The following is a 22,069-nucleotide window of genomic DNA, read 5'->3' on the forward strand; positions in this document are numbered from 1 at the left end:
TCCTTCACAATTTTTTTTCATTAATTCCCTTGATATTTTGCTCTTCCAGGTAAATTTTGTTATTTTTCCTAGTTCCATAAAATAGTTTTTTTGGTAATTTGATCGGTGTGGCACTTAATAAGTAATTAATTTAGATAGGACTGTCATTTTTATTATATTTACTCATACTAACCATGAACAATTAATGTTTTTCCAATTGTTTAGATCTAACTTTATTTGTGTGAAAAGTGTTCTGTAATTGTGTATATATAATTCCTGTGTTTGCCTTGGCAAATAGATTTCCAAGCATTTTATTTTCTCTAGTGATAGACATTTTTCCCCTAACTCTTGCTGCTGGACTTTGTTGGAAATATATAGAAATGTTGATGATTTATGTGAGTCTATTTTGTCTCCTTCAACTTTGCTAAAGTTAGTAATTATTTCAAAAATTTTAGTGGATTCTCTGGGATTTTTCTAAGTCTACCATCATATTATCTACAAAAAGTGATAGGTTAGTTTCCTCTTTGTCAACTTTAATTCCTTTGATTTCTTTTTCTTCCCATTGCTAAAGGTAACATTTCTAGTACAATATTAGATAATGGTGATAATGGGCATCCATGTTTCACTTCTGATCTTAATGGAAAGGCTTCTAACATCCCCATTGCAGATGATAGTAGCTGATGGTTTTAGAGAGAAATTACTTATTATTTTGAGGAAAGACCCTTTTATTCCTGTGCAATTTTTAAGTATAATTTTTTTTTTTGAAAAAACCCTTACCTTCCATCTTGGCATCAATACTGTGTATCGGCTCCAAGGCAGAAGCAGTGGTAAGGGCTAGGCAATGGGGGTCAAGTGACTTGCCCAGGGTCACACAGCTGGGAAGTGTCTGAAGCCAGATTTGAATCTAGGACCTCCCGTCTCTAGGCCTGACTCTCAATCCACTGAGCCACCCAGCTGCCCCCTAATTATAAATTTTTTAAAGTTTATCTAATTGAGAATATTTTTCCTTAGTTACATGAATCATGTTCTTTCCCTTCCCTTCCTTCCTCTCATCCTCCCTCCTGTAGCCAATGAGCAATTCCCCTGGGTTTTACTTGTGTCACTGATCAAGACCTATTTCCATATTATTTGCACTAGGGTGATGATAAGTCTACATCCCCAATCATATCCCCATCAGCCAATGTGATTAAACAGTTGTTTTTCTTTGGTGTTTCTACTCCCACAGTTCTTTCTCTGGATGTGGATAGTGTTCTTTCTCATAAGTCCCTCAGAATTGTCCTGGATCATTGCATTGCTGCTAGTAGAGAAGTCCATTATGTTCAATTGTACCACAGTTTATCCATCTCTGTGTATAATGTTCTCCTGGTTCTGCTCCTCTCACTCTGCATCAATTCCTGGAGGTTGTTCCAGTTCACATGGAATTCCTCCACTTTATTATTCCTTTTAGCACAATAATATTCCATCACCAACATATACCACAATTTGTTCAGCCATTCCCCAATTGAAGGGCATTCCCTCATTTTCCAATTTTTGGCCACCACAAAGAGCACAGCTATGAATATTCTTGTACAAGTCTTTTTCCTTATCTCTTTGGGGACAAACCCAGCAGTGCTATGGCTGGATCAAAGGGCAGACAGTCTTTTATCGCCCTTTGGGCATAGTTCCAAATTGCCCTCCAGAATGGTTGGATCAATTCACAACTCCACCAGCAAATCATTAATGTCCCAATTTTGCCACACCCCCTCCAGCATTCATTACTTTCCTTTGCTGCCATATTAGCTAATCTGCTAGGTATGCGGTGGTACCTCAGAGTCATTTTGATTTGCATTTCTCTGATTATAAGAGATTTAGAACACTTTTTAGTGTGTTTATTAATAGTTTTGATTTCTTTATCTGAAAATTGCCTATTCATGTCCCTTGCTCATCTATCAATTGGAGAATGGCTTGATTTTTTTGTACAATTGCTTAAGCTCCTTATAAATTTGGGTAATTAGACCTTTGTCAGAAGTTTTTGTTCTAAAGATTTTTTCCCCCAATTTGTTGCTTCCCTTCTAATTTTGGTTGTATTAGATCTGACAGGTAAACGATTCTATGTTCACCTAATTTACTTATAGTTTCCTTCTTTATATTTAAGTCATTCACCCATTCTGAATTTATCTTGGTGAAGCGTGTGAGATGTTGATCTAAACCTAATCTCTCCCATACTGTTTTCCAATTTTCTCAGCAGTTTTTGTCAAATAGTGAGTTCGTGTCCCCAAAACTGGGATCTTTGGGTTTATCAAACACTATCCTGCTGAGGTCATTTACACCAAGTCTATTCCACTGGTCCTCTCTTTTGTCTCTTAGCTGGTACCACAATGTTTGGATAACCACTGCTTTATAGTATAATTTGAGATCTAGTACTGCTTAGGCCCTCATCCTTCACATTTTTTTCATTATTTCCCTTGATATTCTTGATCTTTTGTTCTTCCAAATGAACTATTTATGATTTTTTTCTAATTCAATAAAGAAGTTTCTTGGTAGTTTGATAGGTATGGCACTGAATAAGTAAATTAATTTGGGTAGGATTGTAATTTTTATGTTAGCTCATCCTACCATGAGTAATTAATGTTTTTCCAGTTGTTTAGATCTAGTTTTAATTGTGTGGAAAGTATTTTGTAGTTGTGTTCATAGAGTTCCTGTATTTGTCTTGGCAAAGAGATTCCTAAATATTTTATATTATCTAGGGTGATTTTAAATGGAATTTCTCTTTTTAATTCTTGCTGCTGAGATATGTTGGAGATGTATAAAAATGCTGATGATTTATGTGGGTTTATTTTGTATCCTGCAACTTTGCTAAACTTGTTGATTATTTCCACTAACTCTTTAGTTGATTCTCTAGGACTCTTTAAGTAGACCATCATATCATCCGCAAAGAGTGATAATTTGGTCTCCTCATTGCCTATTTTAATAACTTCAATTTTGTTTTCTTTTCTGCAACAGCTAGTGTTTCTAGTACAATGTCAAATAGTAGAGGTGATAATGGGCATCTGTTTCACTCCTGATCTTATTGGCAAGGCTTCTATTTTATCCCCATTGCAAATGATGCTCACTGATGGTTTTAAATATATACTGTTTATTATTTTTAGGAAAGGCCCTTCTATTCCTATACTTTCTAGTAGTTTCAATAGGAATGAGTGTGGTGTTTTGTCACAGGCTTTTTCTGCAACTATTGAGATAATCATGTGATTTCTGTTGGTTTGCTTGTTGATATGGTCAATTATGTAAATGGTTTTCCTAATATTAAATCATTCTTGCATTCCTGGTATAAATTCCACGCGATCATAGTGAATAATGCTCGTGATCACTTGCTGGAACCTTTTTGCTCCCTTTGGTGTTTTAAATAGGAAAGGGTGTTGTATATTTTTAAAGACTTTTTCTGCATCTACTGAGGTAATTGTGTGATTTGTTATTTTGGTTGATATGGTCAATTATGCTGATAGTTTTCCTAATATTAAACCAGCCCTGTATTCCTAGTATAAATCCCACCTGGTCATAGTGAATAATCCTTGTGATATATTGCTGTAGTCTGTTTGCTAGTATTTTGAGATTTTCTTTATCAATATTCATTTTTAAGGAAATTGGTCTGAAATTTTCTGTTTTTTGATTCCTGGCTTAGGTATCAGCACCCTATTTATGTCATAAAAAGAATTTTGTAGGACTCTTTCTTTTGCCAAATAATTCATATAGTATTGGGATTAATTGTTCCTTAAATGTTTGATAGTATTCACTTGTGAATCTATCAGGCCCTGGGGATTTTTTCTTAGAGAGTTTCTTGATGGCTTGTTCAATTTCTTTTACTGAGATGGGATTATTTAAATATTCTATTTCCTCTTTTGTTAATCTAGGCAATTTATGTTTTTGTAGATATTCATCCATTTCATTTAGATTGTCAAATTTGTTATCATATAAGATTGGGCAAAATGGCTCCTCATGATTGCTTTAATTTCTTCGTCATTGTAGGTGAATTCACTGTTTCCATTTTTGATATTGGTAATTTGATCCTCTTCTTTTCTTTTTCTTAAAATCAAATGAACCAATGCTCTATCTATTTTGTTTGTCTCTTCCCCCCCCCCCCCAACCAATTCCTGTACTTATTTATTAATTTTGTGACAGAGGTCTGAACTCAAGGAAGAGTGATAGGCTGAGGTGCTGCTGAATCATCTCTGCTTGATGGGGGAGGGGCCCCAGGAGGTCTGGAATCTTAGGGACCAAGAAGTTTCTGACTGAGAGGCAGTTAGCTCTCTCACTTTTGAGACAGGAAAGGGGAAGGTCTGACTAAGACTTGATCCTGAGGAAAGCCTCATCTTTCTCTCCTGGTGACTGGACATCCTTCCCCCCATCAATTCCCAACCAAAGTGGCCAGCTGGAGAAGACATTAAGACTCTGACAAGACTACCTCACAGCTCCTGGTGCCCTTAGTCTGAACTGTGCCAGTTGAGCCAAGACCAAGGCTAGCCAAGCCTGACTCTCTCAGGGAGCCCAAGGCTGCCAAGGCCTGGGCTCCCCAACTCAAGGATAAAGGGGGAGCTAGAATAGGGACGCCTATAGGGACACTCTTTCCTCACAAACTTTTTCTGCAGCAATTTCCCTGTGTTATCCCCAACTGAATTAGTTTAGAATAAAGGTTGTTGTCTTTCCCAAACTCACTTGAGTGTGAGTGGGTCAGTTTGAGAGGGAGAGTAATTCTCCCTAAGGAGGAAAACTTTAGACATTATAGTAGAGGAAGACAAGAGCCAGTTTGGGGAAGCAGCCATAGCTGAGGGAAGGCTAAAGGTTGAAGCTACTTACTCCCCCTCTCCTCCCTCTTGGTCCATTTTAACATCAACTGTCTTCCCTGGACCCTAACTGAGAGAAGATTTCCATTCTTCTTTTCTCCCTTTACCGTCAACTAATTCCTCTATTACAGTTTAATAGTTCTTTTACTTTCAATTTTATTAATTTCTCCTTTGATTTTTTTGAATTTCTAGTTTAATCTATAACTGGGGATTTTTAATTTGCTCTTTTTCTAGTTTTTTTAGTTGTGTGCCCAATTCATTGATCTCTTTTTTCTTTGTTTATAAGCACTAAGAGATAGAAATTTCCCCCCTAAGTACTGCTTTGGCTGTATCCCATACATTTTGATTTGTTGTCTCCTTATCATTCTCTTTAATGAAGTCAGTGATTGTTCCTATGATTTGTTCCTTGACCTACCCATTTTGAAGAATGATTAGTTTCCAATTAATTTTTATTTTCCCTTTCCATGAACCCTTAGTGATTATAACTTTTATTCCATTATGATAGGAAAAACTTATATTCATTATAGCTGCTTTTCTGCATTTGGTTGTGAAGTTTTTATGCCCTCCTACATGGTCAGTTTTTGTGTCATGTGCTCCTGAAAAGAACATTCCTTTTTATCCCCATTCAATTCTCTCCAATCAGCTATTGAATCTAACCTTTCTAAAATTTAATTCACTTCCTTTAATTCTTTCTGGTTTATTTTTCAGTTAAGATTTATCTAGTTCTGATGGGGGGGGGGTTGAGGTCCCCAGTATAAAACTAGTATAGTTTTATTGTCTGTTTTCTCCTTAAGTCCTTTTAGTTTCTTCTTTAAAAATCTGGATGCTATACCATTTGGTGCATATATGTTAAGTACTGATATGACTTCATTGTCTATACTACCTTTAATCAAAGTTTAATTACCTTCCTTATCTCTTTTAATCAACTCTATTTTTTGCTTTAGCTTTGTCTGAGATCATACTACTCTTGCTTTTTTTTTTTTTAATCTCAATTGAAGCCCAGTAGATTCTGCTCCATCCCCTTACCTCTATTCTGTGAGTCTATCTGCCTCAAATGTATTTCTTGCAAACATATTGTAGGATTCTGGTTTTTAATCCATTCTGCTATCTGCTTCCATTTTATAGGCAAGTTCATCCCATTCATATTCACAGTCATGATTAACCAACCTCTTTGTATTCTACTCCATCTTGTTTTCCCCTTTTAATTCTACACTTTCTGCACCTCTATTTTTAAAGGCATTATGGAGATATAATCTCAACAAAGAAAATATAATTAATATATACATTGCAGCAATTTCCCCAAAATTAATTCTTCCCAACACCTCCTTGTACTGTGGAGATGTCCCTAAACTCTTAAATGCAATGTCAATAGAGTTGTGCTTAGGAAGTGTGGAAATTTAATACTAGCCTGTATCCACCCCCCTTTTTTTAATTGAAATTTTTTATGTAGTTAATTTGGAATATTTTTCCATGGTTACATGTCATGTTCTTTCTGTTCCCTCCATAGCCAATGTGCAATTCCACTCTGTATCTCCTTTTTTGGCAACCCAAGACAACCTTTGAATTTTAAAGCAAAGGATCTTACTACTGAACCTCTGAACTGGATATCTCTCTGACGTGATGGGTGGAGTCTTCTCTACAATGTTCAGAGATACTGTACTAGTGCTGTGAAGCTACTCTAAGCAGATAGCTACCTTGATCAGAGTTCTTAAGTTCTTCAAAATTGTTTTACAGTTTTCATAGTACATATTGTTCTCCTGGTTCTCACTTCACTCCAGACTTTTAAAAAATTGTTTTATTGCTTTATACCTCATGGAATCGTTAGCTTCCCCTTGACGAAGTCTAGTTTGTAAGTAATTATTTTCTTTGGTGAATTTTGGGGAATAATAATAACACTTACCTCCCAGGGTTATTATGAAGATCAAATGAAATGATAATTGAAAAGCACTTTGCATAATATCTAGCAAATAGTCAGCACTACTTTTCTCCTAAATATTTACTTGCTTACAATGAAATTCTTCTTCCACATTTTCCCCCTTTATACAGAATAAGATTTTCCTCCAATATGTCTATAATTAATTTCACTTCATATATTAGTATCATCTGTATACTCTGAAGATATACATCACTGTGCCTGTCTCCTAATTCAAGAAAATGTTCAATGTCCGGAAGAAAATGGAAAACACATTCCAAAATAAGTGCTTATTTGTTCCTACCTTTGTCTCTCATTTCTGAGTAAGTCCTCTCGTTGTAATAGAATATTCCTCCTAAGCTAATGTTCCCAATTGTAATAGCCTTTGCTTTCACCAGCTTCCATTTAAATTTGCATTCCAGGATTTTATGGATCTTTTAAATGCATCTGTTTCACTCCAGATCAACTGCAAATACTTAATTATTTAGAACTCATTATTCCCCCATTATCGGTTATAGATTTAGGAGCAATTCCATATCTTCTCCTTGGCTTTCAAGAGCTAAGTAGTATTATTTTCAAATGCCCAATTTGGAATAACTGGGTATCTATTTTCTCCATTCTTTCTTATGTATTTAAATGGTCTCAAAATTTCTTTGGTTGAATTTTGTTTTTTTTTTTTTTTCAATTCAAAAAAATCTATTTTCTCTCCATTCTCATGGGAGAGGGAAGGGGAAGAAAAACAAAACCCTTGTAAAATAGTCAAGCAATGTCGAAAAATACGTGAATCATTACTGTACCTTTAGTCCACCACTCACAAGAGCTGGGTAGTAGTAGCACGGATTCATTGAAATGGCTTAAAATAGGTTATGTGCTTTGTTCTTGGGGTCTGCATACAATGCCAATTATAAAACAAAAGCCTGAATGGATACTCCCACCTTACTTCTTTTTAAAACCATATCATCTTTTTTAGAATCAATACTGAGTATTGTTTCCCAGGCAAGTGCTCAGGGCTAGACAATTGGGATTAAGCGACCTACCCAGAGTCACACAGCTAGGAAGTATGGGAAGCCAGTTTTGAACAAAAGACCCAGATTTGTTGAGGCCTTGGACTATAATCACTGAGCCACCTAGCTTTCCCCTCTTCCCTTATTCTAATGAAATATTTATATTTTTACTAATCCTTATTAATAATATCAACAATAACTAACATTAGTATAGTACCCACTATGTGCCATGCACTATGCTAAGTGCTTTCTAAATATCATATTTAAACTCACAATAACTCCAGCAGATAAGTGCTATTATTATCCCCATTTTATAGTTGGGGCAAACACAGGCAAAGTGACACTCAATGGAGAACCTGTAACTCTGGTAGCTTTCATTTTTGTATTTCACAGTGGATATAGTACCAGGTCTGGAACCAGGAAGACTCATCTTCCTGAGTTAAAATCTGGTTTCGGAAACTTATTAGCTATGTGACCCTGGGAAAGTCACTTAATCCTGTTTGCCTCAGTTTCCTTATCTGTAAATTGACCTAGAGAAGGAAATGGCAAACCACTCAAGTATCTGCTAAGAAGAATTAGAACTTGACTGAAAATGACTCAACATGTGCCAGGAGCTAAGTGAAAGTATGAAGAGGTGCACTATACAGAGCATATTAAAAAATAAACTATGAGAGGGGGAAATTTGTTAGCGTGGTGGCTCAGTGAATTGAGAGCCAGGCCTGGAGATGGGAGACCCTATGTTCAACTCTGGCCTTAGATACTTCTTCACTGTGTGACTCTGGGCAAGTCAATTAACCCCCATTGCCTAACCTTTACCACATTTCTACCTTGAAAAAAAAAATACACAGTATTGATTCTAATCAATTTTTTTTTAATTAAAAAAAATTTTTTTAAGTAAAAAAAATAAATTTTCAGAGCTGCTGGCCTTGAACTTATTCTCTTTCCCAAATTCATAGGATTTTGAGCTAAAAAGTACCTTAGAGGTTAGCCAGTACATGTCATTCATTTTATAAATGAGGAAACTAACAGAGAAATTGAGCTATTTGTATAAGATCACACTGCAGATCTAAGATCCTAAGCCAATCTTTTGACTACAAATGCAAGATATTTCTACTTTACCACACTAAAGGTTTGCTTCTAGATGAAGCCGATGACTTGGGAAGTAACTCCTTAAATCCAGCCCTCAAGCTTCCCTTCCCCTCTTCTGTCTCACTCTCCCCATTCCCAAACAACTACTTTTGATTTCCCCAGACTTTCAGATCAACCCTGTTGGGGTGTAAGCAAGTTGCTAACCTGGAGAGAAGTTCCAGCCAAATGGAAATCGATAGGAAAGGGATTATTAGGATGTAGTTAATGCCATAAAATGCAGCCCTGATTCCAGTTTTCAAATTTTAAAAACTGAGCTCAACTGAAAATCAAGGGTCAAGAAACTCTGATTTATATGAGACTGCCCAAAGCCAAGGTAGCAGGCCAGGGATGAGGAGACTCTTGATTGCAGAGAAGCAGAAGTCGAGAAGACTTAGCCTGGCACATAGTAGATAGCTCTGTGTTTATTTACTAAAACCCAGAGAGTTATCTGAGATCAGGACTAAGTTATGCCCTGTAGCAATCATCAGCTGCCTTCCAATGGGTCCAGCAGCTGCTTCATGTCAGCTTGGAATCCTTGCCCTCCTCAGTGCTAAGGGTCACATAGGCCACCTTTGGACAGGTAGGCAAACCTAACTGGCTATTTTTATTTGAGGTCACCACCTGTTTTAGCAGAAGTGAAAGGAAAACAACTGCCAGTCTACACCTGTACTCAGGCACATTTTACATGAGCTCTTCTTCCTGTGGTTTTATGGGTATTTCTATGCAGATCAGCACCTGCTCCATAACCTACTAACTCTTAGAGGACACATATATCCAGTGACTTCTCCAGGGTCACACATTCCATGTGCCAAAGGTAACACTTAAACTCAGGTCTTCCTGACTCCAAGGCCAGCTCTCTATCTCCACTTTACAAGACTGGCATTCCAGATCTATTTTTTAAAACGACTCAATGTGAAGTCTTGGGGATTTTTTTTTTTGGAGGGGCAGGCTCCTGGAGGAGGCTTTGAGAAGCTACAAAAAGTGCCAGTTCTGCTGAAAATGAGTAAGAAGAGTATGTACTCTGGCCATCACTACTGCCTTCCCCATCCCTACAACTTTCTCATCAGTTTCATCTTACCGGCTTTTTTCTTTTTCTTTTTTAAAGCCGGAGGTTTTTATTTGGAGGACTTAAGATTTTTTTCAGCGTACACATTTTGAGAATTATAATTGGCTTCCGTTGTATTCCTATGTATTTTATCTTATGCATGTAAAAATATTATTCTGAAGAGTTCAGAAACTCCACGAGGCTGCCAAAGGGTTCATGATTTGTCGTCTAAAGAGCCCTCGGAACCACTTCACCTGCTGAAAATCTAGGCGGGGGGACCACACCAACAGGAGCAGATTAGTCATAAACAGTGAGGAAGGGAAGGAGTGAGCTCTAGTCGCTGGGATGGGGGTATGAGTGAGATGGCAGGTTTTTTTTGCAAGCACCCTTCATTGAAGACAGTTTCTCCAGCCTCGGGGACACACTGGTAATTTTGGGAGTTCAAGAGACACAGTCCCTAACCATGGAAGGGGCTTCTGAGCTCATCTTAGCCCATATGGAGAAACTGAGGCACGAAGGAGCTGTTTAAGGCTAAAAGGGTAGGAATTGCAACTGGGCCCTCCGCCTCCAAATCCACTCCCTGTGGTGCTGCACGACCCTTGGGATAGTGCCCAGGACTCCTTCCTTCCACCTCCCCCGCCCCCAGCTCTGGCCCGGGACACCCGGGCTTACCCTTCTCCTTGGTAAAGACAGAGATGAGTGGCAACCGGGGCCGGTCGCTGAACACCTCGCCTTGCTGTACAAGCGCCTCGCGCACGCTATGGAAGTCGCTGAGGACCACCACCAGGTAGGGTCCCAGGTAGAAGCTGAAGATGGGGCCATACAGTCGGGACAGATACTCCAGGACCACCTGCGAGCTGTACCGGCTAGGGTCCCGGGGCCTGGGGGCGCAGCGTTGCAGCCGCAGCAGCGACCAGATGCACCTCTTGAACACCGCAGGCAGCAGCATGAAGCCCAGGTTCCCCACCAGCGGCCAAGGCCGGGGACCCGGGGGCACCCCGCGCCGGCGAACTAGCAGAAGCCCCCAGGCCAGAGCCAGGAGCAGCAGCAGCAGCAGAGGCGGCAGCAGCAGCGCACAGCCGAGCGGCTCCAGGAGCAGCCGTGGAGAGCCAGGGGAGCCCTCGGGGACCGGAGCCTGGGCCCCCACCGCAGAGGACATGCTTGCGGACACCCCAATCTCCCGCGTATTTATCACTTCGACCCGCCGCAGGTTTGAGCCCTCCCCCTCCTCCCTCCTCCTCCTCTGCAGGTCATCTCTGGGAGCTGAGTGAAGAAAGGAGGGAGGGAGGACCAGAGGCGAAGCAGCCTCCGATCGAGCATTCTGATTGGCTGCTGCTATTCTCCTTTTCCTCAATCCATTGTGACGGTACACGGAACAGCGTGACACCATCAGAATGGGGTGTGCCCAGCACCCAGCCACTGTCAGCGCTCTGTCCTCTCCTTCCCACACTCCGTAACAGCCCCGGCCTCGCAGCGATCTGGGCTTCACGCCCCGGTTTCACTTCCAACTCACTCAACGCCATCCCTCTGCTGCCCTTTCTGGCTCCCCGCTACCCTTCATTCTCCTGGACTCTGGACTGGCAGGTTGGCTGACGCTGGGGCCTTGCTCCGACTCAGATCGGACGAAGGGGCGGGCGCTCTGTAACTGAGATTGCACTGATGCAGTGAGAGGGAGAGAGTTCGGGTCTTTGCTCTGCGGGTGGCCCGTCCATACAGCTGGGAGATAAAAAATCCTGGGGGAGGAGGGCTGAGAGTCACAGACTGAAAGCTGGGAGGAATCTTAGTGGCCATTTTTTTCCAGCCCCCTCATTTTAAAGAGGAAGAACCTGAGGCCCATGGGAGGTAGGGAATTGTCCAGAATCACAGGAAGTCACTGAGAGAAGATTTGAACGCAGAGTTTGTTTGTTTTTATTTTTTTACTTCAAGTCCATATACCATGCTGCCCACCTCGGATCACACAGGTAATGAGTGACAGCACCAGATACTCCTAATCCAAACTCCTCTACTTCATGAAGTACTAGGCGGGTTGTGGGAGAAGCGTTGACAGACATATCAGCTGATCACAAGTAGAAGAAATTTCAGAGGTTGAATTGGATAACTACACACACACACACACACACCCACACACACACACACACACCCAGCAACAACAACTCTTTCGTCTTAGAATCAAAGGCAGAAGAGCGGTAAGGGCTAGGCAATGGGGGTTAAGTGGCTTGCACAGGGTGGCACAGCTGGGAAGCATCTGAACCCAGGACCTCCCATCTCTCAGTCTGGCTTTGAAACCACTGAACCTCCTAGCTGCCCTCTTGAATTTGATAACTTGCAAAGAACAAGAATCTTATCTTCTTGGAATGTTCTAATAGATCGTCCTCTATCTCTCCTTTGGAACCCTCCAGAGAAAGGGAGTTCACCATCTCCTGAAGCAGCACATTCCTCTTCTGGACAGTTTCCTCAAACTGAAATCTAGTTTTCAGCAATTTCCAGCCATTGTTCATAGAATTGCTCCTCTTAGAGAAGAACCAAATTTGAATCCCTCTTTCACTATGTGGTCTTCAGATGATCATGCCTTGCCTCCTCTTCCCTCTCCCCTAATCTTATCTTCTCTAGCATGTAAGCATCTTTAGTTACTGCAGTCAATCCTTGGGTGACATAGCTCCAGACAAAATTTCAAAGTTGGAAGAGACTCATTTGACCCAATCCTAACAAAGACTATCCACAACAGATTGGACAAATGACTAACACCACCAACAAAAGGGAACCTGCTATCTCTCAAGGCAGACCATTGCACTTTTGGACAGTTCCAACTATCAGGAAGGTCTTCCTAACTTGAAGCCCAAATTTGTATCTTTGGAACTTCCAGCCTATTGTTGCTCCTGGTTTTTGCTCTGTGGTAATAAACAGAACATTTATCCAAACCATCTTACACATGAGAAACTTTCAAGAATCCAAGAACAGTTCATGTATAATTGAAAATGTTACCCTAAAAAAGAATTTTTTCTGGAGCCCACTGACTTCCTGTCTTTAGGCACTTCCTGTAGGCAGGGGGTATCGGGCTTCCCCGTTGGGGAGCATGGGGGTGGTGAGAGGGGATTTTGAACTGGCTGATCAGTCATGGGCATGTGGTCTTTATTTTGTATCCTCTTTATTCCTTGATTTCTAATGATCATTAATAAATCTCCTAAAATATAATATTTTCATTATTGAGATCTAATTTTAAGTTTTAATTTTTACATTATGACATCTCCTCTGAGTCCTCAGGCATAGATAGTCATGGTAATATAACATTCTGTCCACTAAAATCCCCAGATCTTTTCAATTCCCTTCTCCATCAATGAAAGTAGACAACATTCTTAGGAAACCATTTTTGGCTATAAGTAGTCATGACATTAGAGCTCAACCAGTCAACTAACTAAAATTCCTGGGTGTACCACCATGCCTGCTTTCACTTAACCCTAATTGCCTAGCCCTTGCCATTCTTTTGACTTAGATTTGACAAGATGACAGAATATAAGGATTAAACAATAATAAATTATGGAAGACCAGAAAGAATCCAAGCCATCCTCTGATAAACTTTATTTTTTAAATTTTATTTAATTAGAAAAATTTTCCCATGGTTACATGTTTCATGTTTTTTCCCTCCTCTCCTCCCAACCCCCTCCTGTGGCCAAAACTCAATTCTTTGATAACTTTTTCCATGACAAGCCCCTCTGTTCGTTTTGGCATGTGCACCTAGCTAGACCTTTCTAATTGTATCCCCTTTCCTCCTCAGAATCTTCCTCCTTAGTGTAGGACATTTAACCCTTTCTTTCCCCTCTACTAGTAGCTAAGCAGCCCAGACCTTTCTTGTAGCCACATTAAATGCCTCTTCTCAGAGTCCTGTTGGCTTCCTCTAATATTGCTTTCCTTTAGCCTTTTCTTATCTAAATTTGGTTTCTCTTAATAGATCTAATTGGTCTGTGCTGTCAATTCACAAATCAAATTGACATTCTCAACTTTTCCAAGAACTTTGATTTTTTATCTCCAAATGCATTTGGATATCTTTTCCTGGCCATCACTATCACTTTAAATTAAATGTGTTCTTTCCTCACACCAAAATCTGTCCCTCCCCAAACTTTTGCATCTATTGATCGTATCACCATTCTTTCAGTCACCTGTGCTGGTAACTTGTCATCTTTGACTCTTAACCTCTTTCTCACTGTTCCCATCCAAATAATCACCAGCCCTGTTGATTTCATCCTGACAATGTCAGGTATCTGTCCCATCCTTTCTCCTCACACATCTGATATTAGGAGAGGGTCCTGGGATATTGGAAAAAAGCAATGGATCTGGGCTTAGAGGTTATGGGCTTGAGCCTCAGATCAATGAACAATTATTAAGCACATACTTTGTGTAAAAATCACTATACCAAGTGCTAGGGATAAAAGCAGAAAAGACAGACTCCCTCTTCTCAAGGAGCTCACATTCTAAGAGGAGAGACAACATCTATGGAAAGTTTCAGCTACAAGTCAGATGGATAGGTCCCGTGATCCTTAGGATACAGCAGCAAAGCTGTAATGGAATAAAATCTCATTTAATATTATTTACTACCTTTTGTGACCTTACATAATCCATTTAATTCTTCTGGACTTCAGTTTCCTTATCTGTAAAATAAGGAGGGGTTGGCTAAGCAAAGGTCCCATCCAGCTTTGAATTTTATGATTTTATTACAGAAATCCTACTCCAAAAAAAAAATAAGAGCTGTTCTTCTGTTGATAAATGTCAAAGGATATTTTCAGAAGAAGAAATTAAAGTTATTAATAGCCACATTTTAAAAATGTCCTAAATCGCTACTGATTAGAGAAGTACAAATTAAAACAACTCTGAGGTATACCTTACACCTGCCAGATTAGTTAACATGATAAAAAAGGAAAATGATAAATGCTAGAAGGGATATGGAAATACAGGTGCACTACTGCACTGTTGGTAGAGTTGTGAACTGATCCAACCATTCTGGAGGACAATTTGGAACTATGTCCAAAGAGATCTAAAATTCTGCATACCCTTTGATTCAGAAATACCACGACTAGATCTGCATGCCAGAAAGATCAAGAAAAAGAAAAGGCACCTAATTGTAAAAAAAAATGTTTATAGCAGCTCTTTTTGTGGTGGCAAAGAATTGGAAATTGAGGGGATACTGGGGAATCAACTGAGGACTGGCTAAACAAGTTGTGATATGTGCATATGATGGGATACTGTTGTGCTATAAGAAATGATGAGCAGGATGATTTCAGAAAGAGCTGGAAAGATCTACATGAACTGATGCAGAGTGAAGTGAGTAGAACCAGAACATTGTACACACTAATAGCAGTATTGTAGCAATGATCAACTCTGAATACAGCGATCCAAGACAATTCCAAAGGACCTATAAAAAGTGCTAAGTACCTCCAGGTGGGGTACTGATGAACTCTGAATACAGATTAAAGCACACTTATTTACCACTTATTTACTTTTTAAATTTCTTACTTTTTATTGTTTTTTTTTACACAATGGTTAATGTGGAAATATGCTTACATGATGATATATTGCTTGCTTTTTCAATGAGTATGGGAGGGTTGGGAGGGATGCGAAGGAGAGAATTTAGAACTCAAAAAATATTTTAATTCAATGTTAAGTTAAAAAAAAAAGAAGAAACCCTAGTTCAGCCCCTTATCATCTACCTCTGGATTATTTGAATGGTTTCTAACTACCTTATCTGCATCTTGAAATGATACACCACCACTGGAGTAATTATTCTAATATATGGCTCTGAATCGGACACATTTTTATTCAAAAACCTTCATTAATTAGTATAATATAGATTACCTACAAAGTGAAATATAAACTCATAAGATTTGCTCTTTGGAATCAGACTCTAACCTGTCTTTTCAGCCCAAACATCCTGGATTCCAGCCAAATCAGAGTATTTCCTCTTATTTTCCCTCTTCATGCCTTTCCTCTCTTTAGGTCCATCCCCTCATCCCCAACACACATACACATAAAAGGCTCCTCATCTCCAAAGAAAGTTCCTTGGACCTAAATACGTGCCTGGTCTTCATAAAGCCTTCTGAATACCCCTCTCAACCTTGATTTAAAGTCTTCTCAAATTTCCCAAAGCCCTTTGCCTGCCCCAAATTGCTCCTTTGCACCTTTTACACTCTTTATTCCAGTTATTTTCATATATGTTGTTTCCCTCAGTCCATGAGACTAGAAACTTTTGTATCCCCAGTGCCTTGAGAGGCAGCTCACCAGATAAAGTGTCTGATTTGGCGTCAGGAGGACTTGAGTTAAAATCCTGCCTTAAGACACTAACTAGCTGGGTGATCCTGGACAAGTCATTTAACCTATCTCGGTTTCAGATTTCTCATCTGTAAAATGAAGGAGTTGGACTAGATGACTTCTAAATTCCCTTCAAGTTTTAGTTTATGGTACTCTGATTCAGAATGTTATAATTAGTAAATGGCTTTTTATTTTAATTGTATGTATAAATCATGAAATTTATAGCCTGCTATCAATACTGAGGGAATGTTCAGTACTTAATGCTCCACATTTCAGCAAAGGTACTATTATTTTTTTTCTTTTTATTGAAGTTGGAAAGGAATTTTAAAACTAACTTTCCCACTAAGATGACTGCTTCCTAGGTCTGGCCATTAGCCAGAAAGGGTTGAAACTGTGGCTCTAAAATATCTAAGTGCCTATTATGTTAGGAGGAATGGTGTCCAATTCCCTCCATTTGGAAAACAGTAATTGTTCAGCTGATTCTTAAATCCCCAGGAGGTAAACACTGAACACCATGCCCATCTAAAGTTAGTGAACAAGAACAGACTGCTTACAAATGGGAAAAACTTTAAATTATGGGTTTAAAATGAACATAAAGGCTATTTATACTGTTTCTCTATGCATTGTCCATTGGTTATTATTGTTTTTTAATTGGCACCTTTCTTTCCTCCAAAATCCCTCTTTTTTGTTTCTTCTGAAAAACTGAACCTGTATATATTCTACTTTTGGGGCATTGAGGACAATTTAACTAGGCAGTGGTTTAAAAAAATTTTTTTAAGTATTTTTTTTCCTAATTACATGTATAAACAAATTTTAATACTTGTTTTAAAAAAATTATTGAGTTCCAGGGGGCAGCTGTGAGACTCTGTGGATTGACAGCCAGGCCTAGAGATGGTAGGTCCTGGGTTCAAATGTGAACTCAGATATTTCCTAGCTGTATGACCTTGGACAAGTCATTTAACCCCAACTGCCTAGTCTGCCCACTGCTCTTCTGCCTTGGCACCATACACAATATTGATTCTAAGATGGAAGGTAAGGGTTTAAAAAACAAAATGCTGAGTTCTAAATTCTTTTTTTCCCTCCCTCCTCTCCCCTCTTATTGAGGAGGTGAGTAATTTGATACAGGTTATACATATAAAGTTGTGCAAAACATTTCCGTATTAGTCATTTTGTAGATTAAAACATGATCACCCCCTAAAAAAAAAGGATGCTTTGATCTACAATCAAACTATATCACTTCTTTCTCTGAAGGTGGACAGCATTTTCCATCATAATCCTTTCAGAATTGTCTTGCATTATTCAAACCAGGAAATTCTTAACTTTTGTCCATTGATTTCTTGTCTTTTGAGCATAACCCTTTCTGGAAAATAGTGTGTTAGAGTAGAAAGAGAAACAGACCCAGAGCCATAAGACCTGGGATTGACTTCTGTATCCTCCCTTTACCTCGAAGCTCTGGAAAAGTCATTCAGTTCTCCCCTTGGGTAAATGAAGATAACACTATCAAGACTATGTACTTCACCAGGCTTAAAAGCAAGCAAACACGTTAAGCACCTACTGTGTGCCTGGCACTATGATAGAGAACTGAGAACCTGACAAAATTGAAATAGTTACTTCACTCAAGAAATTTTCATTGGTGGGGGTGGAGAGATGCATAAACATCTATAAGAATACATACCATATATTTGAAGTATCTCTTAGGGGTTGTCAAGGAATGGATGCTAGAGAGAGATGCCTGCTGGTCCAAATAGAAATCTCAGAGTGATCTAGACTGGTGGCTGAAAAGGCATTGCATTGACTAACTTCTCTCCTGCCCTATGGGAGAAGAAGAGAGCCTATGATGAGGGGAGATGTTATCAAGGACACTGAGGGTAGCATTGCAGAAAGAATAAGGACCCCCATCAGCCAGAGTCAGTTTGAGCTGAGACCACTAACATGGCAGACAGACCGAACACTGTACTCATTCTGCCATTATTATTATTATTATGAGCCCTTAGCAGTCCCTCATTCTTCTATTATTTACATTCCCAGTACTTAGCACAGTGCCTGGCACATAATACTTACCAAATAATGGCTGATTTATTGGATTTGAGAGGTAACAAACTGACTCTTAGTATTAATTCTAAGGCAGAAGGTAAGAGTTTTATAAAAAGAAATGGTTTTGTTTTTTTACTTGCCATTTGTTTTCTTTTTCTTCTGAATTTAAACAATGGGGACCGTTTTTTACATCACTTTCCTGTGTCTCACTTGTACCAATGGTAGCTTAAGCTTGACTTAGGACAGCCCAGGGGTCTGTCAGCTGTTTCTGATTTGTCATTTGCTAGCACATGTCTGTCATAGACCATCCTCCTAAATACTTAATCCTTAAGTAGGGGTGTAGACATTCCTGTTTTTGTTAGACCAAGTAGGGTGGAGTAATCTAAAGTCCACAAGGTAAAAGATCCATATACCCTTCTATAATATCCCCAGCCACATACACTCTTTTCTATCTAGGACATGTTTGTATCCCTTATCCCTGGAAACTTCAGCAGGTGACATCATCTTGTGTATGTTTTCATGCAACCCAGGGATACTCCCTGATCCTCCAATCCCCATATGAGACATATCCAATAGATCACTATTATGACAGGTTGTATTGTGTTTTTCAAGGTTCTCTGTTAAACATTACTTGTTACTACCGTTGATTTTAATTAGTTATTAGCTATCTAGTCTAAATAAAAGCAGAGCTCAACACCAGAGAAAGGATAATTTTGCCCAATCCCTTTAAGGCAAGGCCAAGGGAAAAATCACTGTGGGCACTTTAAGAAGATTTGCATGGTCTGTTACAGAACTCTTGGCTTATCTTTTGAACTCCCTCTCTGGAGCAGGTTGCTGGAGATTTTTCTCTGAGACTATCTGTGAGTGATTTCTGTGAGAGTTAACTTTGAGAGGTTGGATGAACATCTGTTAAGCTGAAGAAAGTTGGTTGAGCTTTCTCCCAGAGAGGGAAAAGCTACCAATAAGGGACTCTGTTTCCTCTCACTAGAAGACCTCTGGCTCCCTGCTGGGAGTCAGACAGGCTAGTGATTCCTAACTGACATATTTGACAGTTAGTTGAGGCAACTTGTGGGTTTTCATAGATATTTTAAGGAGTTAATATTAGTTGAAGTTCATAGTTTTAGAATAGGTTAACAAGATAGAATTTAATATATAGTCAGTGTATGAAAGTGTAGTGTCTACTTTGGGAGACAAAGAAGACACCCCGTGAGGGGCAGTTTGGAAACTGGATTTTAGTTAGTAACACTAGTAATTAGGGTAAGAGATCTCCTACTTTATTCCTACCTCATTTATCCTGTCCCTATCCTCATAGTTATAAATAGATTCAGCTGTGTCCAGCCAGTTCATCTACCACCTTCAACATAGATACCATGGCAGCATTAGCCTATATCTACCACCTGATCAGTATCAATCAGCTATCAATATCCAATCCTCAAACAAGATCAACATTACCCATAGCACTACATAAACATTGCCTGTTACCATGAATATGGAAAGTTAGGATAGAAACACCAACTTGTTATAAAAATCATCACCCCTTCCAATAAAGTTGCCATTGATTCCCATCAGCTCTCCTGAATCCGTTTACATTCTTACCCCTCCAGACCTCAGAAAGGTGGTCCCCACAAGTGGTGCCTGAACATGGACGCCCAAAGGGAAAGACCCCAAAAGGTAAAAGATCAAGGACCCCTTATTGAGGGATTAAAGGTGTCAACTAGAAAAAACACAGAACTATTAAATAGTCAAAAATCACTCTTTAATCAAGGGAAAAGTGGTTAGCACTACTAATACAACAACAGAGCTGCTTTCCAAGACTGCACAGAGTCAAGACGCCCTGGTCACTAGCACCTGGGAGTACCACCGATTCAGGATGGACTCTGAGGAACAAAAGAACTTGGGGAACCTATATACCACTCTAGATGACCTGGGGGGTTTAGGATTAGAGGGACAGTTAGTTGACTTTACAATGGTAAGAAAGGAAAATGAAGAGTTCCAGACAGGAATAACAATAAGGGGCTGGGGCCCCACAATGGACACAAAAGGGAAAGACTCAGCCCAGGGCTGGGTCACCTTGGCCATGGACCTCAGCCTAGGGGGAGAAACCATTGGGACAAAAGGGATGTTCATATTGGATGGGATTAGCTGTTCCCACCCAAACCACCAGGAAGTTCACTGTCTGGTGAAGAGGGACCTTCCCTCAGGGGGAAACCTCTCCTGCGACAAGGTCAAAACCTGGGGTTTCCACACTCAAACCAAATAAACTGGGGATCTCTAGATTTCCATGTAGACAAAGGTAAGAAGAACCTTCCCCTGGGTAGCACAGGATAAAATTAGAGAAGCAAAAAGAACTAGTCAAGAGTCACAGCCAGGAGGGCTCACCAGGGCAGAAGGACCTTAAGCAAATAAGGCAGAAGTAGAATATGGGACATGCTAAGTCAAAAGAGAGAGAATTGCTTTTGTAGGTATTGAAACCTATGCTACAGACAAGAGGCACCAAAGTTAGCAATGCCCCACTACAAACATTTCTTGATTGTGTCGTAGAAGTTTGGGAAGAAGTGGAAGAGAGGATTAGAGTGCTCTCTGCTTAGACCCCTGTCCTAAACCCCAGAAATGAAACATAGAATCCAAGCATAAGGCTGTTTTTTCTCCTTCAGAGATGATAAATTTTAAAAGGACAAAACACTTTCCTTATACCCCCCCAAAAGTGTAGAATTACAAGCCTCAGAGCACAGTGTAGAGTTGAGAGGCAGCTAATTGTCTTCCTCCTCATCCTTCTTTTGCTGCCCTAGCCACTCCTTCCACTTCTCAACTTATATCCCCAGTACCTATAATGTCCCTTTCACAACAAACCATAGCGGAAATGTAGGAGACAGCTGATGAAATGTGTTGACTGGGAAAAAACAGAACTATTAAGTAGTCAAAACCTCTCTTTAATCAAGGGAACTATGCACTAGTAGCCCTTGATACAGAGCTGTGCACCACACACGACTGCACAGAGTCTGAGGATTGAACTCTGGCCACTCTGGACACTGAGCCCTGGGAAAGCCAACCATGCTAGATTGGACACTTCTGAGGAACAAAAGAATCTGGGGAACCTCTATACCATTTGGAGAGTCCAGGGACAAGGAAAGGTGATTGACATCACTATAGCTACAAAGAAAATGGGAGTGTTCAAACTACACTGACTGGATACCATCAAGCTTGGGAGAGGAATCATAGCTAGAGGCTAGAGTGAAAGACAAAGGGCTGCTTACAATGGATTCTAAAGGATGGTTCCTACCCAGGTGTGGATCTCTTTGGGAAAGGGTCTCTGATACAATGGGGAGACTACCTAAAACAAAGAGGGTCCTTAGCATATACTTAGTCCCACCCAACTAGGATTGTCATTGCCCTGAGGGTCCACTGCTCAGTGGGAAACTACTAGCCTGGGATTCCCTTCAGGGTGGATTCCCAAGGGAAAAGGGAACAAGTACAAACTCTGGGGTCTCCAACCTATAAGCTTATCCTGAAGCCTGGGGTTCACCAGATCCCACCAGGCCACAAGTTTGGGGTTCCTAAATTCCATGTTGACAAAAGCTACAGTATTTTTCTTTTCCAATAAAGTTCAGAGTGATGCACAGGGAAATCATATACAAAGGCATCAGCCTGTGCCATTCAATATTTTAAAAGAATTGTAGCAAGCTACTTCCCAATATGGCCCTACTGCCCCATTCTTCTGGCATTTGTAGACCCTTTCTAATAATATGCCGCCTCCCCCCTCCTCCCCCCCCTTTGATTGGAAAGTGATAGCTAAGTCTGGAGGAAACTTTTTACTATGGAAGTCTGAATATATGGATAAAGCAAAGGCTCAGGT

General features: G+C 39.9%; 1 protein-coding gene and 1 long non-coding RNA gene across 3 annotated transcripts in view; one reads left to right on the forward strand and one right to left on the reverse strand.

Annotated features, from left to right (window-relative positions):
• LOC100011915 (cytochrome P450 2U1) overlaps positions 1-11,290 on the reverse strand; it is a 33,375-nt gene extending 22,085 nt beyond the window's left edge. Inside the window, exon 1 of the mRNA XM_001366026.4 lies at positions 10,558-11,290. Coding sequence (XP_001366063.2) covers positions 10,558-11,275 — 718 coding nt within the window. The 5' untranslated portion in view covers positions 11,276-11,290. The remainder of the gene's footprint in view (positions 1-10,557) is intronic.
• Positions 11,147-22,069, forward strand: part of LOC107649284 (uncharacterized) — a 64,913-nt gene continuing 53,990 nt past the window's right edge. For both annotated transcript variants that reach the window (XR_008912989.1, XR_008912990.1), the window contains exon 1: positions 11,147-11,469. This is a non-coding gene — a long non-coding RNA (uncharacterized LOC107649284). The remainder of the gene's footprint in view (positions 11,470-22,069) is intronic.

This window comes from Monodelphis domestica, chromosome 6 (assembly GCF_027887165.1).
Source record: "Monodelphis domestica isolate mMonDom1 chromosome 6, mMonDom1.pri, whole genome shotgun sequence".
NCBI lineage: Eukaryota > Metazoa > Chordata > Mammalia > Didelphimorphia > Didelphidae > Monodelphis > Monodelphis domestica.